The sequence below is a fragment of the Dictyostelium discoideum genome (assembly GCF_000004695.1).
Source record: "Dictyostelium discoideum AX4 chromosome 6 chromosome, whole genome shotgun sequence".
NCBI classification, from domain to species: domain Eukaryota; phylum Evosea; class Eumycetozoa; order Dictyosteliales; family Dictyosteliaceae; genus Dictyostelium; species Dictyostelium discoideum.
This window is the reverse complement of record NC_007092.3, coordinates 3,431,688-3,449,775: the sequence shown is the minus strand read 5'-3', so window position 1 is coordinate 3,449,775 and position 18,088 is coordinate 3,431,688. Positions and strand designations below refer to the sequence as shown.

Below are 18,088 nucleotides of genomic sequence, written 5' to 3'. Positions count from 1 at the left end.
TTTTTATTTATTTTGTTTTCTTTTTACAAATTAAAAAAGATGTGAGATCTCACATCTCATTATGAAATTTATTGAATTGAACATCTACAACTTCCACCACAACCCTATTTTTTTTTTATTTTTCAAATATTTTTTAAAAAATATGTTAATAATATATTTTTAAGGGTTTATTAAAAAAAGAAAATACATACACAAATATCACAACCAACACCGCAACAGCCACCTTCCAAAACATAAACAACTCTTATATTTGATGATTCATTAATGTGGAGTTTTGATATTGACTTTTTATCGTATCTATGTGGTAACTTTTTATTTTCCAATTCAATCTAAAATATTAAAAAAGGTTTGTGTTAGTTAGTAAAAATAAAATAAAATTATTGACATACCAAAACTTTTAAATATTTACAGCTTGTCTATTTACTGGAGTACCAGTTTTATTATATATCATTTGTTTTAAATCTACTAATAAAGTATTATCTTGATCTACTTCAAAATCTATTGTTTCATTATTATTATTATTATTTGTTAGTAATTGGCAATGGACTTTCATCTTTTATCAAATTTTAAAATTTATTTATTACTATGTTTTTTAAAAATATTATTATTTCTTTTTAATTGATTAAATTTTTTTTAAAAAAAAAAACTTCTTTTTATATTTTTTTAAACAGTGTTGAAAAAAAATAAATTAATTTAAAAGATTAAAAAATAATTATTTACAAAAGGTCTCAAAACAATGATTTAGAGAATTGTTTTTTTCATATAAATTTAGAATTTTCAATGAAATTAAAAAAATAAAAAAAAAACCAAAGTTTAATCGGCACCATCTCTCCCTTATACCATTTTTGTCAAAATTTAAAATAAAAAAAAAAAAAATAAAAAAATAAAAAAAAAAAAACAAAAATAAAAAAAAATTAATTATAATAAAAATGAAACTCTCAAAAAAATAATAATATTTTTTTCTTTGAACAGAAATGAACAATAAAAAAAAATTATTTAAAGAACTAATTTTCAAAAATTGTTTATAAAATTAAATATATTTTCTTAACTAAACGATTTTAAAAAAAAATCCAATAAATCTTTAAGATTATTATATTAAAATTGAACATATACCTCTAAAATTTTTTAAAACCATCCAAAGCAAGGGTAGGAAAGTCTGGTTAAATCCGTGTGACTTAAGATCTCATCCATTCGGTTCGCGAGTTCGAATCTCGCCTCTTGCAAGGTTTTGAAGAAAAAAATAAAAATAAAAATTTCAATCTCAACTTTTTAATTAACCCACTGATCCTTTATAATATTTCTTTTTTTTTTTTTTTGATTTAAAAATTGCCAATGAGTAATATAAAAAATAAAAAATGACCGATTTATGAGAAAAAAAAAAAAAAAATTTTATTTATTTATTGATATTCACTTTTATTTATTTAATTTTTTTTTAAAGATAAAAGATAAATGAGTTAAAATCATTTCTGGTGTAATTTTCCAACCTTCATAAGTATTATTTGATTGTAGTAATTGTTTTAAAGTTGGATTTAATTTATAATTACCAGGTATATAAACATTGAGTAATAAATTTTTTGTATTTTTTAAGACAATATGAAGTTTTTTACAAGATGGTTCATTTGGGAATGATCTCAATTTCTTTAAAAATTCACCAGATGAAGTTGGTTTCCATTTTAATTGTGTTGCTAATTCTGTTAATAAAACATTAAAACAAATTGATTCACCAAATAAACTGTAGCATGTTAAATTTTCTGAAATTGATGATGGATGATTTGATGAAGTTGACCAACATTTTGGATTCAATGAAATGAATGATAAGTTTTGAGCTGCCCAAGTAACTGGTGTTGCATAAAATTGAAGACCTGATTCTTGTTTTGGATATGTTGACATTGCATAACATGATTGAAATAATGTTTGAAATAAATCTAAATCTCTACCAACACCAGTATTTGGATTTGGACCAATAAAAGGTAATCTAATGATACAACAAGGTATACCTCTATTTGCAGCTTCTTTAATATGATATTCTGATACGATTTTACCTTGTAAATAACCATTGATAATTGAATTTTTAGATTGAATAATTTTTGGATCAATTTGAGCGAATGTATAATCATCTAAATTATCTCTTTTATCATCTGAATAAATGCCAAGAGTGCTAACTTGAAATAATTTCTTTAATTTATTATGACATGAAAATCTTAAACATTGAAGTACACCTTCTACACTTTCAACTTTTGAATCTTCATAACCCATTTGATAGTTTACACTTGCAGCACTATTTATAATTAAATCTACATTATTTGAAATATTTGTATATTGATCAACTGAAAGTCCAAATGAATCTAATGTATAATCACCTAATACTGGTTTGATTTTATTAATTTCATCTGTTGTTAATTGATTATATAATTGATGAACTTTTAAAAATTCAATTAAAAATGTTGTTGCTTCTTCAATTGTTTTTCTTCTAATTAAACAATATACAATTTTACAATTAACTGATTTAATTAAATAAAATAGAATATAAATTCCAATAAAACCACTTGAACCTGTTAAAAATACTGTATTACTTGTTGTTGTTGATGCTTGTTGTTGTAGTTGTTTAAATAATTTAATCATTTCATCAGTTGGTTTTATAGATGAATCTAATTTAATTTCTTTTACCCAATCGATTTGTTTTTGTTGTACTAATTTATTTGATTTTTTAATTGATTTATTTTCATTACCATTTAATTTATTCATTGCATCTGTTACTGATTGAATTAATTGATTAATTGTAATATTTTGAAGTTGTTGTATAGATAAAATATTTGGTGTATATGTTTTATCTAAATAATTCTTTAACTCTACAATTACCATTGAATCTGCACCATAATCTAATAATTTTATATCTAAATTAATTTTAGATTGATCATCGACTGATAAAAACTCTGAAAATTTTGCAAGAATTTGTTCTCTAATTGAAAGATCATCACTTGAACAATTATTTTGATTTGATTGAATTGGATTTGTAAAGTAATCAAATTTATAACTAATATTATTACTTCCATCTCTTGATAGTTTTGGTAAATTATTAAAATCAAATGATGCAATGATTGTAGTATCTGTTGATAGGGTTGGTTGTTGTAATAATAAATCTAATGAACCTAAAACCATATTCAAAGGCATTGGGGCATTACCTAGACCGTTTAAAAATTTAGCAACCGATTCATTACGTGAAACATAACCAGTATCACCAATAATACCCCAACAAATTGTTGAACATCTTATACCTTGAGATTGAATAACTTTAGCCATTGATTCTAATACAAGATTTGCACCACAATAACCTGCTTGACGTGAACTACCTGAAACTGAAGTAATGGAAGAACTAAAAAAAAAGTTTTTCAATTTCCAGTCATACATACTCATTAACATATACAAATTCATTGCACCAGTTGTTTTAGCATCATATGCATCATCAATATGTTTCATATCAATATCTTGTGGTTCTGACATAACTGGTACGAATGCATTATGAAATATTGATTCTACTGGTGATAATTTTGGATCATCTTTTTCATAAATTTCTGATATTACCTTTCTCATTTCATCAAATTTAGAACAATCTGCTTGTTTAAAATGAACTCTAGTTTTACGTGAAAGGTATTTAGCTAATGAAATGAGATATTGTAATTCATGTTTAATTGGTGATTTTGAAATTACAATTATACCTTCTAAATCTTGATAATTATTTAATAAGCAAGCTTGAGCGATTGATAATGATAAACCAGTTTGACCTGTTAATAAAATAGTTTTACCTAAACTATCACCCATGAATTTAAAATCTGGAGAAGCTACTAAATAATTATCCTTTAAATGATTTTGTAAACTTTTAATTGTATCTTGTACTAAATTTGAACAACCATCTCTTAAACCTAATTTATGATTTATAACAATTTTACCAATATGTTTTCTTTGACCAATAAAGTCGATTGCATCTTTAATTTGATTAATTGGATACTCTTTAATTGGTATTAATGGTAATTCTTTATTTTTAATCATATCTGTTATTAATTGTAATATATGTTTTGATTTTTCAAATCCATTATAAAATATTTCAACTGTACTATAACCAATGAACCATTTGAATTTACTAAAATCAGTTGTATCATTATTATTTAAATGAGTAACTGATAAATCTACAATTCTACCACCTTGACCAAGTAAAAGGAAATTTGTATCTAAAAATTCAAATGGTAATGTATTTATAATTAAATCAACACCTTTTTTATGAATAAATGGTAAAATTTCATCATCATCATTATCAAGAAGTTCTTTGATGTTACTTTCTTTGTTGTCATTGTTGTTGTTGTTGTTATTGTTGTTGTTGTCATTTTTATTTGAAAGATCAGTTTTAATATTTTCAAGGAAATCTGTATTTCTTGATGAATAAATTCCAGTTATAAAATCACCATAGGTTTCTCTTAGATAATCTTCTTTTTCTTTTGAACCAACTGTTACATATAATTTTGATTTAAATCCACATGATTTTAAAATATTTAAACATGCTAAACCAATACCACCACTTGCTTGATGAATTAATACTGATTCATTATTTTTAATACTTAAATTACCAGAATAAAATAATGAATAGAATGAAGTACAATATACTATTGGTATTGAAGCTGCTTCTACAAAACTAATGTTATCTGGTTTTAAAACAAATGCATCTTGATAATTGATGGCATGAGATGATGTTGATTTCCAACTTATACCTAAAACTGAATCACCAACTTTAAACTTTTTAACTTTACTACCAATTCTTGAAACGATACCAGAACATTCGAATCCAAATTCAGGTTTACTAAAATCACCTTCATGATTTGCTAAAACTGGTGGTACAAGATTTCTAAAAATTAAACTATCTTTAAAATTAATACCTGTTGCTACAACTTGAACTTCAATTTCATTTTCTTTTAAATTGCTTTGTTTTGCCTCTAATTGATATTCTAAATTTTGATCTAATCTTGCGACTAATGAATCTTCTTTATCATCTAAATATGATTTTGATTGATATTTTGATTTAACTCTTTTAATTTTACCAATTCTTTCAAACCAAGTTTCATTACCATTTCTAAAAATATATTCTCTTTGAATATGTTTATTTGGATCTAGTAAATCAATTGCCATATTTAACCATTTTAATGATATTTCTTTTGAAAGGGTATATACATCCTCACCAAAATCGAATGAATATAAATTTAAAATATTTGAAAACTCTGAAAAATATCTAAAACTACCAATTAATGATGCTGCTAATGCATTGGTTGATTCTTTTAATGCACTTTTAGTTGCTAAAATAAATAGAGATCCTAATTTATTTGCTAATAAATATTGATTGATTTTAATATAATCAAAATTAACTTGTTTATAATTTTCTAATGATAAATTATTCATTGCTGAAATAAAGAATAAAATTGATTTATCTGTTGGTGGTATTGTCGAACAATGTTTTTCAAATTCTTCAATAGTTTTAATTCTATAAATATCTGTACCTTGTTTATTAATATCCATAATCGGGCTTTGGAAATTATCTTCATCTGTACCTTGTAACTGATAACCAATTATAATGATTTGATCATATGGCCCTGTAATATCATCAAGTGTACCCATTACTTTCTCATATAATTTTGATTTTTGAACTTGAATTACATGTGGTTTAATATTTGGTGTTGCAACAACCCTATTTATATTATTATCTTGAAATATTTTAACCCAATCAATATTATCATCTACAATACCACCTCCAAAGTTATCAAAAATTAAAAATTGTTCAAAAATTTCATAATCTTGGAAGTTTGATTGATTTTTTGTATCAATTATAATTAAATGACCATTTGGATATAAAATTGAATTTATAAATTCAATTGATTCATTTAAATTTGTAATTGTTGATAAATTTGTTAAAACTATTAAATCATAATAAGATGGATTAAATTTTTGTTCTAAAAATGATTCATTTAAATTTAATTCTTTAAAAATGATTGATATTGATGATTTTGAAATTAATAAATTTGTCAACTTTTCTTTAATTGAATTTGAAATTTCTTTATTATCATCTTGATTTGTACCATTTAATGTGAATGTAAATTCAATTTCAATTTCATAACTACTTTCAAATTCTATTAATAATTGATTAATTTTATTAATTATCATTTCTGATAAATATCCAAATCCTGAATTAATTTCTAAAATTCTGAATAAAATACTATTATTTATAATTGGTTTAATTAAATCTGTTGCGATTGTATTTGAAATTAATTCATATTGTTTAATTTTCATTCTATTATTAATAATATCTAATTGAGTTTTTGAAATTAAATCTGATTCTGTTACTTGATTTGTTACTGATAATGGTGTAACAATTAAATTACCAATTGCTTGAATAATATTTAATTGTTGTTTTGAAATATTTTTTGTATATGTTGCAATATTATTCCAATCGATTAAATCAACATTTGATTTTAAAATTTGGAAAATTAATTTTGCTAATGATCTTTTACCATTATTTACAATTGTTGTTTCTTTTCCTGTTGTACTTGCTAATACCATATCATCAATTGATGCTACACCACCATTAACCAATATACTATTATCATCGATACCATCATTATCATCATCATTATCAATGATTAAACAATACTTTTCAATTAAATAATCAATTGATTGTGATTTAACTTCTACTTTTGTAAATAAATTATTATTTCTCTTAAAGATTGCAAATAAACAATTTGATAATGCTTTTTTTATTACTTGAGATTGTTTATCAGTTGTTTCAAATCTTGGTTGATCAAATTTATCTTTTAATAATAATGGATGTGGTAATGTTGAATCTTTTGATTGATAACAAATTTTATATAAATTATCATTTGGACTTTCAATTATGTATTGATTTTTGTATGGTGTTAATTGAGTGTAAACTACCAATGGTGAAAAGAATAGTATTGTACCATCTTGAAGCATTGTTAAAATTGAAACGAAATAAGATCCACATTTCTTTTCTTTTACTTGTGTATATGTATAAACAAATTTATATTTTTCTCTGTCTTCTGCTGATTTTGGTATATTTTTTGAAAAGAATTTTAAATTTTCAATACTTGCAAATACCATTGGTTCTTGATTTTCTTTTACAGCACCAAGTGGTTGAAAAGCAGCATCAATTACACATAAATTTAAAAATGATTCATTATCATATGATGATAATGTTGTTAATGGTACTTTTGATAAACAACAATTATGACCATAGCTAACTTCTTCAATACTTTGGAATTTACCTTCTAATGTTAATTGTGCTTTATATTTAATTGTTTCATAAAGTTCTTTCTTTTGAATGGTTACAAAATTACATTTTGATTTTAATTTTTCAATGTCAACTTTTTTAACGACTTCATCATTGTGTTTTGTAGTTGAAAGTCTACCACTACATGAGAGAATCCATTTATTTGTTTTTTTGTCTTTGTAATGGAATGAAACACGATATTCATTTTTACCACTTGGTATGATATTTGTTGATAAATAAGTTTTCATTGATGATGATAATAAAATTGCAGATTTATATTCCATTGATTGAATTGTTAAATCTTGATCTGGGAATGCTTTTAATATACTATCAATATAACCACAACCTGGATAAATTACTCTATTTCTACTTGAGTGACCTTTTAAAAATTCAAATGGTTCTTTTTTAATATCAATCGATGATGTGAATGATTGATATGGTTGTCTTTCATTACGATAACCTAAATGATTAGTTGCTGGTCCATTTTTAATATAATTTGAAATTAATGGAGATACAGACCAATATGATTCATCATCCCATGAATACTTGAATAAAACATCTGATAATTGTTTATATCCGGTGTTTTTAAAGTCCAATGATTTTGTTTGATTTGAACAATTAAAATTGACATTATAACCTTTACAATATAATTGTGATATACTTGTTTGAATTTCTAATACTTGATCTTTATTCTTTTTATTTAATGATGATAATACTGATATAGTTTGATCTTCAATAAAGAAATAGTTTGAATCTTGTGGTATCATTTCTCTAATATAATTTCCTAATACTGGTGATGCTGAAATTTCTAAAAATATTACTGAACTACCTAAACCTTTTTTTTCAATGTAATTGAATACATTTTTAATTGCTTTTTCGAATTGTACTGGTTTTCTAACATTTTCATAAACATAATTTGAATCAAATAAAGTTGTTGTGCTGTTGTGAGAACTTGCTTCATCAGGTTGTTGAACAACTTCATCATCATCATTATCATTAAATAAATTGGAAGTTACAGTTGAAAAATTTGGAATATTTGATTTGGTTGATTTAATATCTTTTAATTGTTTTAATAATTCATCTTTAATAGGTTCTTGTGACGATGAATGGAATGATGATTGTGTACTTAAAAATATTGAAAATGTTTCTTTCTCTTTTAAGATATTTGAAATTTCTTGTAATTCTGATTCTTTACCTGCTAATACGATTGAGAATGGTGAATTAAAACAAGAGATTTCAATTGATGGATATTTTTGTTGAAATTCTTGATTAAATTGTTGTTCATTTAATGAAGCTACTAACATTCTACCACTACCAACTGTTTGTTGTTGTAATCTTGAACGATGATATATGATAAAACATCCAGTTTCTAAATCAATCATACCTGAACAAACTGCACTTGAAACTTCACCAAGTGAATGACCTATTGAAATTGATGCTAAAATACCCCAATGTTTATATAATTCAATCAAAGCCATTTGAATCATAAATACTGATGGTTGTGCTAAAATTGGTTCATTAATTGTAACTGTATCATCATCTTTAATTGAATTTAATTTATTTAAAATTGAATAACCATAATGTTTTGATAATAATGAATCAATTTGATCAGTTTTTTGTTTGAAAATTGGTTCTTGATCATAAAGTTGAGTGAACATTTTTGACCATTGTGGACCTTGACCGCTAAAAACGAATACTAATTGTGGATTCTTATTGGCATCTTTAATAATATTTCCTGATCTATTTGTATTAGTTGTTACAATTGATTGAGTGCTTCCAGCTTCTTCCCAATTACTTGCAATAATAACTGATCTTTGAGTTAATTTTAAAGTTTTTGAATCTAATTGATATTTAACAAAATCTTTAAAATTAATAGTTTCTGAAAATTCTTTACTTGAATTAATTAATTTTTCTTTATATGATTCTAATGATGATTTTGAATTTGCTGAAATTGGTATTAAATACTTTTGATTTCCATTATTGTTAGCTGTTGTGGTTGTTGTAGTTTTTGGTTTAATATATTCAGTTAAAATTAAACATGCATTGCTACCTGTAATACCAAAGGAATTGATTGCAATTGATACTTTCTTATTATTTGGGAATGGTGTATTCTCTGTACAGACTTTAATTTTCCATTCATCAAATTTGATATTTGGATTTGGTTTATCGAAATTAATGTTTTTTACAAATTGACGATGTTTAAACATTAATGCTACTTTTGCTAAACTTGCAACACCACTTGCTGGTTCTAAATGACCAATGTTTGCTTTAATTGATCCAATTAATAATGGTTTTTCTCTTGATTCTTTAAATACACTTGATACACCTTCACATTCGATTGGATCTATAATTATTTTAAAAATTTAAAATCAATATAAAATAATAATAATAATAATAATAATAATAATAATGATAATGATAATGAAAAAAGTTTAATAGTGTTGTTGATTACATACCACCAATTTGAGTACTTGTACCGTGTAATTCAAAGAAATCAATATCATTTAAAGCGATTGGTGTACTATTGGTAGTTTCTTTATTACAAGATTCCATTGCACTTTTAATATTATTTGCTTGTGATTGTTTTGATGGTGCAAAGAAATTACCTTTGTTTAAATTACCATCTACATTACTGTTTGTACCTTTGATAACTGAATAAATTTGATCACCATCTTGAATTGCTTTTGACATTTTCTTTAAAATGATTGATACAACTCCCTTTTAATTATTATTTATAAATTATTATTAATATTTAAAAATTAGTTATTAATATTATTATTATTATTATTATTATTATTATTATTATTATTATTATTATTATTATTAAATGTAAATATAATTTATTACATACTTCTGAACGAACAAATCCATTTGCATCTTGATCGAATGCTTTACTTTTACCAGTTTTACTTGTTACATTAATTGATTCAAATGATCTTGATGTATGTGGACTCATAATGAAATTACAACCTCCAACAATTGAATAATCTGATTCTCCATTTATAATTGATTTATAACCAAGATGAACTGCATTTAATGAACTTGAACATGCTGTATCAATTGTTAAACTATAATAAAGTTTTATTTTTAACATAGATAATTATAATACTTATTAGTTTATTGAACTTTTAAAAAAAAAAAAAAAACTTTTAAAATATGTTACTAATAATTACCTTGTACCTCTAAAGTCATAACAATATGATATTCTATTTGAAATACCTGACATATTTGAATTGAAAATGTTCATTGGTGTTTCATCAAAGTCAACATTTATAGATGCATAATCTAATGAACTTGCACCTACATATACAGATGTATTGGTACCTCTGAGTTTAAATGGATCAATATTTGCATCTTCAAATGCTGTATCAATGATTAAATATATTTGTAAATAGAATTAGTAAAATATTTGATTTATTATTCTAAATTAACTACTAATGATATCGATTATTAATACTCACCTTCCCATGTACATTTCAAAAGTAATCTTTGTTGAGGATCAATTGATGGTACCTCTGTTGGAATAATACCAAAAAATAAAGGATCAAATGACATCCATTCATCTAAATCCTAAAAATAGATTAACTATTAATATTATTATTATTATTTGTAATTTTATTATTATTATTATTATTATTATTATTATTATTATTATTATTATTATTATTATTATTATTTGTAATTTTATTATTATTATTATTATTATTTGTAATTTTATTATTATTATTATTATTATTTGTAATTTTATTATTATTATTATTATTATTATTTTTATTATTATTATTTTTATGTTAATATACATACAATTAAACCTGCATATTTACTTGAAATCTCATCCATTGCTGAAAATGAATCGCTCCATCTATTTGTTGTTTCAACTATGATAAAAACATATTGTAATTTAGAGTATTAATTTTATACATTGCTGTGGTTTTTTTTTGAAATTGGAAAAAAAAAAAAAAAAAAAAAAAAAAAAAAAAAGTGCGAAAGGTGAAAAAAAAAATGAAAATAAAATTAAAAAAAAAAAAAGAAAATAAAAAAAAATAATAAAAATAATAATTACCAATTCCGTCAAAACCAGCTAATAAACCCTCCCATAATTCCAATGGCTTATTAATTGAATTTGGTAATCTTAAACCAATACCAATAATTGCAACATCATTATCGCCATATTTAATATTTTGATTTTCCATTTTATTATTAAAAAATATAAAATAAAATAAAAAAAAACAATAACTTCAAGTATATTGGAATAATAATGCTCAATTAAAAAAATTATTTTCATATAAAAAAATTATTTTAATAAAAAAACTATGTTTGATAATAAAAGATTTTAGTTAGTTTAGAAATTGAAAAATTTTATTTGTTAAATGAAAGAAATAAGCAAAAATTTGCAATATTTTTGAAAAAAAAAAAAAAGTTCACTTTACCCAAAAAAAAAGTTTTTCTTTTTCAAGAAAAACAAAAGATTTTATCCAATCAATTACACACAAAAAAAAAAAAATAATGATACTTTTTGATTTTTTGCAAACACTGGTCAAAACTTTCTAAAAAAACCGGTCTTTTTACATATAAAAAAAATAAAAGAAAAAAATAAAAAAATAAAAAAAATCAAAATGAGATTTTTTCGATTTTCGTTTTCTTTTTAAAAAATATCTAAAAATAAAAAAATTGTAGCGGGACTAATGATAGGGTTTGTTGATTAAAAAACAAAAAGTTGCGTAAAAAAAATAAAAAAATAAAAAAAATAAAAAACTTAATACCCAATCAGAATCACTACAAAACTTTTTCCATACTCCAGAAAATATCGAAGGTTACCTCTTTTATTTTATTTTATTTTATTTTATTTTATTTTATTTTATAATATTTTTCACTCTTTTAATAATTATATTGTTATTGTGTATATTTAATTTATTAATTTAAAATTTTTTTAAAAGTAAAAGAAAAATGAGTTAAAATCATTTCTTGTGTAATTTTCCAACCTTCATAAGTATTATTTGATTGTAATAATTGTTTTGAAGTTGGGTTTAATTTATGATTACCAGGTATATAAATATTATTTTTTGAAATTTTATAAACAACATATAATCTATTACAAGCTGGTTCATTTGTGAATGATTTTAATTTCTTTAAAAATTCAACAGGTGGAGTTGGTTTCCATTTTAATTTTGATACTAATTCTGTTAATAAAACATTAAAACAAATTGATTCACCAAATAAATTATATCATGTTAAATTTTCTAAAATTGATGATGGATTATTCGATGAAGTTGACCAACATTTTGGATTCAATAATAAAAAGTGTACACTTCACCAAAACAAAGATATAATATTCTTTTGTTTGGATTGTTAATTAATACCATGTTGTATTCAATGTAATTCAATTAAAGGTGAACATCATGGTCATAGAACTGATTCATTAGAATCAACTTCAAATATTCTTTCATTAATAATTTTAAAGATGATGTACATCAAAAAGTAATTTAAAGAACAAAAATCAATGAAACAATATTAGAACAATCAAAAGATAAATACAATGAAATTCAATTAAAATTTGATAATAATTCATTAAAAAAAGAAATTAAAAAAATTCATGATATCGTTTCAATCGTAGAATTAGATTTTAAAAAACAATTAGAGAAAACATTTGAAAACAATACATTAATAAATACATTTATAACTTCTTCAATCAATAATGATAATGAAATACTTTCAACAATAATTAATAATAATAATAATGAAAATGAAAATGAAAATGAAAATGAAAATTAAAATGAAAATGATAATGATAATGAAAATGAAAATGATAATGATATTGATAATGATAATATTACAACAATTGACAAATTAAATGAAATTTTAAAATTTTAAGATCAACAAATTTATGATAATGGAGATGATTTTATTATTGATAGAGATAAAATTAAAATTATTAAACAATATCAACAATCATTAATAATATTAAATAATAATAATATTATTGATAATTCAAATAAATTAAATGAATACGATAATCAAATCATTCATTTCAATAATCAATTAATTGATGAAATTAAAAATAATTTAAAATCAAACTGTTCCTTAAATGATTGTAGATTTAAAATTGAAATCGATGAAAATTTTTTAAACGTAAGCTTTACACTGGAAAAAAAAACCCAGTAAAATGTTAAAATATAATTAATTAAATTAAATTTTAATAAAAGTTTATAATGCTATTTTATAAATTAATAAAAATTATTACAAAATAAGATTAATAATAACAAAAAAATAAAAAAAATAAAATTTATAAAATTTATAAAAAAAATGAAACTTATTATAAAAAAAAAATGGCATTTTTTATTAAAATTTAATTAATACTAATAAGAAAATATATTAGAATTTTTAAATTTTATTAATTCGTGATTATTTTTTTTTTTAAAAAATAATTATAATAATTATTAGAAAATAGGATATTTTATAAAAAAATAAGATTATTTATAAAAAATGTAACCTTTATTATTTTTTAATAAAATATATTAAAAAATAAGATAAATAATAATAAAAAAATAATAAAATATATTAAAAATTGAAACAATATATAATTTTTAACATATTTTTTTAAAATATAATAAATACTAAAAAAATGAGATAATATATCAGAAGGTTATAAATTTTATTAATTATAGTTTTAATAATAAGATGTTTAAAAAATAATATTATAATATTCAACATATTTTATTAAAATATAAGTAGTCCCTAAAAAATAAGATAAAAAATGTAACAAGATCTCAAAAAAATATCTTGTTAATACTAATATTTATTTAATTTTATGAAATGTTCTAAACAGAACATTTAAAAATAACTATTAATATTGAATTGATAATTCAATATTAATTATTACTAACTTAATTCATTTTAATAAATTGTTTCATTTTATATAATAAACTCACTAAACACAACTAAACAATAATTCAAAAATAAATAATAATAATTTAGAATATAGTTTTGTTTCAACATTTTGTTATGACACATACAATTCAGAAAATAATAATAATTTATTTTATTGTTTTGTTTAAAGGGGTTTTCTCCCGTTGTAATTAAATTTAATTAATTTTAAATTAAATTTAATTTTCAAAAAAAAAAAAAAAAAAAAAAAAAAAATTTAATTAATTTGAATTTCACAAAAGTTTTCATAACAGATATTAGATACCAGATATTAAAAATGCCACACACAAAATCACCATATAAAATAATAATATAAATTTAAAAATAATTTAATTAGAAGAGAAAATAATAATTAAATTAAAATAATATAATATTGTAGTTTAAATTGGATCTAACCCTATCGGCCGAGGTTGGAGTAGTTAATAGATTTGAGTTCGCTCAAATCTAAGGACTATAAAAGGAAACTAGGTTTCCAATTCAACCTCAGTAGTAAATATATACAAATAATAAAAACACGATAGGGCTACGGTCATTAATTAATTTTGTGTACATTTATTTCTTAAATAATTAATCATTTTACTTTAATAATAGAATAAATAAATAATTAAATTTTATTAAATAATTTATTTTAAGAGAATGTCAACTAATAATAACGAAGATATTGATAATGATGAATTGCAACAACAGGATAATGAGGAACAACAACAACAACCACAGGTATCAACATTCAATGAACAGCAACGTCAGATAAGGGAACAGCAGCAGGTAATAGATAAACAAAATCAACTTCTTCGACAACACATTCAATTAATAAATCAACAATCTCAACAACAATTAAATAATCATACGACACCACCATCATCACCCAACATTACAACACCAATAACTTCAGCAGCAATAACCAACACAATAAAGAAATCATTAGGAAAAATTAACACTGATGATACCGACCACCAGTTGTTACAAAAAATAATAAATTTTATAAAAAAAAAAAATATATATATTAAATGAAACTTTTTATTATTTTAAAAAATATAGGAATTGAATTAATAAAAATAAGATATATTATAAGAATAAATATGCGAAAACAAGCAAAATTTTATTAATTTTGAACTTGGTTTTTTTTTTATTTTTTTATTTTCTTTTTTTTTTTATCCATTTTTATTATATTTTCAAACGTTTTTTTTTTTTACTTTTTTTTTTTTTTTTTTTTTACTTTTTTTTTTTTTAATAATTTTTTTTTTTAATCATTTTTTTTTCATTTTTTTTTTCACCTTTTTTTTTCCCAAAGTAAGTAAATTTTCATTATTTGTTTGAATAAAATCAGTAAACTAATTATTAAATTAGAAAAAATAAAATTGATGAAACAACTTAAAAAAAAAATAATAAAAAAAAAAAAAATAAAAAAAATTTAAAACAATAATTAAATCAAAATAGCTTTAATACTAATTATTTCTTTTTTTTAAAAAATTAAATAGACGTCTATTTAATTTTTTCAAGACCAGAGAAATCCAATGTAGCCTCATCTGAAGCATGGCGAATACCCATTGTATCCTGTAAGACCAATTAATTCCAATGTGGCTTCATCTGTTGCAAATCGATTTTCATTTATTAAATCTTATAATAATCTATTAAAAATTAATAAAATTTCTTTTTTTTTAACATATTTTAAAATTATTTATTAATTTTTAATAAATTTTATTATTAGAATTATTTTTTGATAATATTAAAATAATAATACTAATAATAAAATTTATTAAAAATTAATAATATTTTTTGATTAATTTTTATAATAAATAAGGAATAAATTATTTAAAAAAAATAAAAATTCTTATATTTTAATATTTTTTATTTAAATATTTATTGTACACCCATTATTTTTTATCATTTTATTATAGTTTTTAATAAAAAACAATATCATATATTAAACTATAGTTTAATGTTTTAAAAAATGAGAAATTACAATAGTATTATTTCCTATTAATTGTTGTATATTATTAAATTATAGTTTTATGTTTTAAAAAATGAGAAATTACAATAGTAAAATTTCTCACAATATGGTAAATCAATAAATTTTTTATAATTTGACAAATTAATATTCAATTTTAATTAAATAATATTAGATTTTATCAATTTTTAATTTATTAAAATATATTTTTATTATGGCCAGATTCTTTTTTATTATTTTATGATAATTTAATAATAAAGTGTGATTAATTATTAATTAGAAATTGATATTAGTTTGTTAAAAATTTTATTAAATTATAATATCGTTTCTTAAAATATGAGTTTTTGCGGTAGTTTAATTTCTCACAAAATAGTAAAATTTCTTAGGTTTTTTCTCCGGTGATCTCATTATGAAATTTATTGAATTGAACATCTACAACTTCCACCACAACCCTATTTTTTTTTTTTTTCAAATATTTTTAAAAAATATGTTAATAATATATATTTTAAGGGTTTATTAAAAAAAGAAAATACATACACAAATATCACAACCAACACCGCAACAGCCACCTTCCAAAACATAAACAACTCTTATATTTGATGATTCATTAATGTGGAGTTTTGATATTGACTTTTTATCGTATCTATGTGGTAACTTTTTATTTTCCAATTCAATCTAAAATATTAAAAAAGGTTTGGGTTAGTTTGTAAAAATATAATAAAATTATTGACATACCAAAAATTTTAAATATTTACAGATTGTCTATTTACTGGAGTACCAGTTTTATTATATATCATTTGTTTTAAATCTACTAATAAAGTATTATCTTGATCTACTTCAAAATCTATTGTTTCATTATTATTATTATTATTTGTTGGTAATTGGCAATGGACTTTCATCTTTTATCAAATTTTAAAATTTATTTATTACTATGTTTTTTAAAAATATTATTATTTCTTTTTAATTAATTTTTTTTAAAAAAAAAAAAAACTTTTTATATTTTTTTAAACAGTGTTGAAAAAAAATAAATTAATTTAAAAGATTAAAAAATAATTATTTACAAAAGGTCTCAAAACAATGATTTAGAGAATTGTTTTTTTCATATAAATTTAGAATTTTCAATGAAATTAAAAAATAAATAAAAAACCAAAGTTCTCCCTTATACCATTTTTGTAAAAATTTAAAATAAAAAAAAAAAAATAAAAAAATAAAAAAAAAAAAAAATAAAAATAAAAAAAAATTAATTATAATAAAAATGAAACTCGAATTATTAATATTTTTTTCTTTGAACAGAATTGAATAATAAAAAAAAATTTTTTAAAGAACTAATTTTCAAAAATTGTTTATAAAATTAAATATATTTTTTTAACTAAATGATTTTAAAAAAAAAAATCCAATAAATCTTTCAAATTAACAATATTCCTTATTATTATATTTAAATTGAACATTTTTTTTTTTGAATTGGATAACGCAATTATTATTTGCTTCTCCTTGAGTTTAAATTGAACATATACCTCTAAATTTTTTGATAACTTCATCCAAAGCAAGGGTAGGAAAGTCTGGTTAAATCCGTGTGACTTAAGATCTCATCCATTCGGTTCGCGAGTTCGAATCTCGCCTCTTGCAAGTTTTTGACAAATTGTGTAAAAAATATTTTCAATCAGCACCAAAACCAGGAAAGGGAAGGTCCTAGTTTTACAATCTAAACAAAAAAAAAAAAAAAAAAAAAAAAAAAAAAAAAAAAAAAAAAAAAAAAAAAAAAAAAAAAAAAAAAAATTAAAATTTTTTTTTTTTAACCCCTTATTTAAAAAAAAATTATTAAAATTTTTTTAAAAAAAAAAAAAAAAAAAAAAAAAAAGGGATTTTTTTCAAAAAATTAAAGGGGAACCCCA

The 18,088-nt window shown here is 21.0% G+C and overlaps 4 protein-coding genes, 2 non-coding genes and 1 pseudogene across 6 annotated transcripts; 4 read left to right on the top strand and 3 right to left on the bottom strand.

The window, feature by feature from the left end:
- Positions 1-68: 68 nt before the first annotated feature.
- On the bottom strand, positions 69-553 carry DDB_G0293910 (hypothetical protein; the record flags this gene model as incomplete). Its single annotated transcript, XM_628864.1, has 3 exons — positions 69-104; positions 192-329; positions 410-553. The coding sequence occupies 3 exons, from the start codon at positions 551-553 to the stop codon at positions 69-71; spliced, it is 318 nt and encodes a 105-aa protein (XP_628866.1).
- Positions 554-1,140: 587 nt separating this feature from the next.
- On the top strand, positions 1,141-1,223 carry tRNA-Leu-UAA-14. The gene has a single exon. It is a non-coding gene; the product is annotated as a tRNA-Leu (tRNA).
- Positions 1,224-1,413: 190 nt separating this feature from the next.
- Positions 1,414-11,517, bottom strand: pks44 (beta-ketoacyl synthase family protein; the record flags this gene model as incomplete). Its single annotated transcript, XM_628863.1, has 7 exons — positions 1,414-9,668; positions 9,781-10,042; positions 10,176-10,392; positions 10,498-10,687; positions 10,786-10,894; positions 11,129-11,202; positions 11,388-11,517. The coding sequence occupies 7 exons, from the start codon at positions 11,515-11,517 to the stop codon at positions 1,414-1,416; spliced, it is 9,237 nt and encodes a 3,078-aa protein (XP_628865.1).
- Positions 11,518-12,613: 1,096 nt separating this feature from the next.
- DDB_G0293908 lies at positions 12,614-13,483 on the top strand (annotated as a pseudogene; the record flags this gene model as incomplete).
- A 1,401-nt stretch (positions 13,484-14,884) lies between these two features.
- DDB_G0293970 (hypothetical protein) lies at positions 14,885-15,259 on the top strand (the record flags this gene model as incomplete). Its single annotated transcript, XM_628860.1, has 1 exon — positions 14,885-15,259. The coding sequence occupies one exon, from the start codon at positions 14,885-14,887 to the stop codon at positions 15,257-15,259; it is 375 nt and encodes a 124-aa protein (XP_628862.1).
- Positions 15,260-16,612: 1,353 nt separating this feature from the next.
- Positions 16,613-17,095, bottom strand: DDB_G0293906 (hypothetical protein; the record flags this gene model as incomplete). The annotated part of the gene is made up of 3 exons (XM_628859.1): positions 16,613-16,648; positions 16,734-16,871; positions 16,952-17,095. The coding sequence occupies 3 exons, from the start codon at positions 17,093-17,095 to the stop codon at positions 16,613-16,615; spliced, it is 318 nt and encodes a 105-aa protein (XP_628861.1).
- A 644-nt stretch (positions 17,096-17,739) lies between these two features.
- tRNA-Leu-UAA-15 lies at positions 17,740-17,822 on the top strand. Its single transcript has one exon. It is a non-coding gene; the product is annotated as a tRNA-Leu (tRNA).
- The last annotated feature ends 266 nt before the right edge of the window (positions 17,823-18,088 follow it).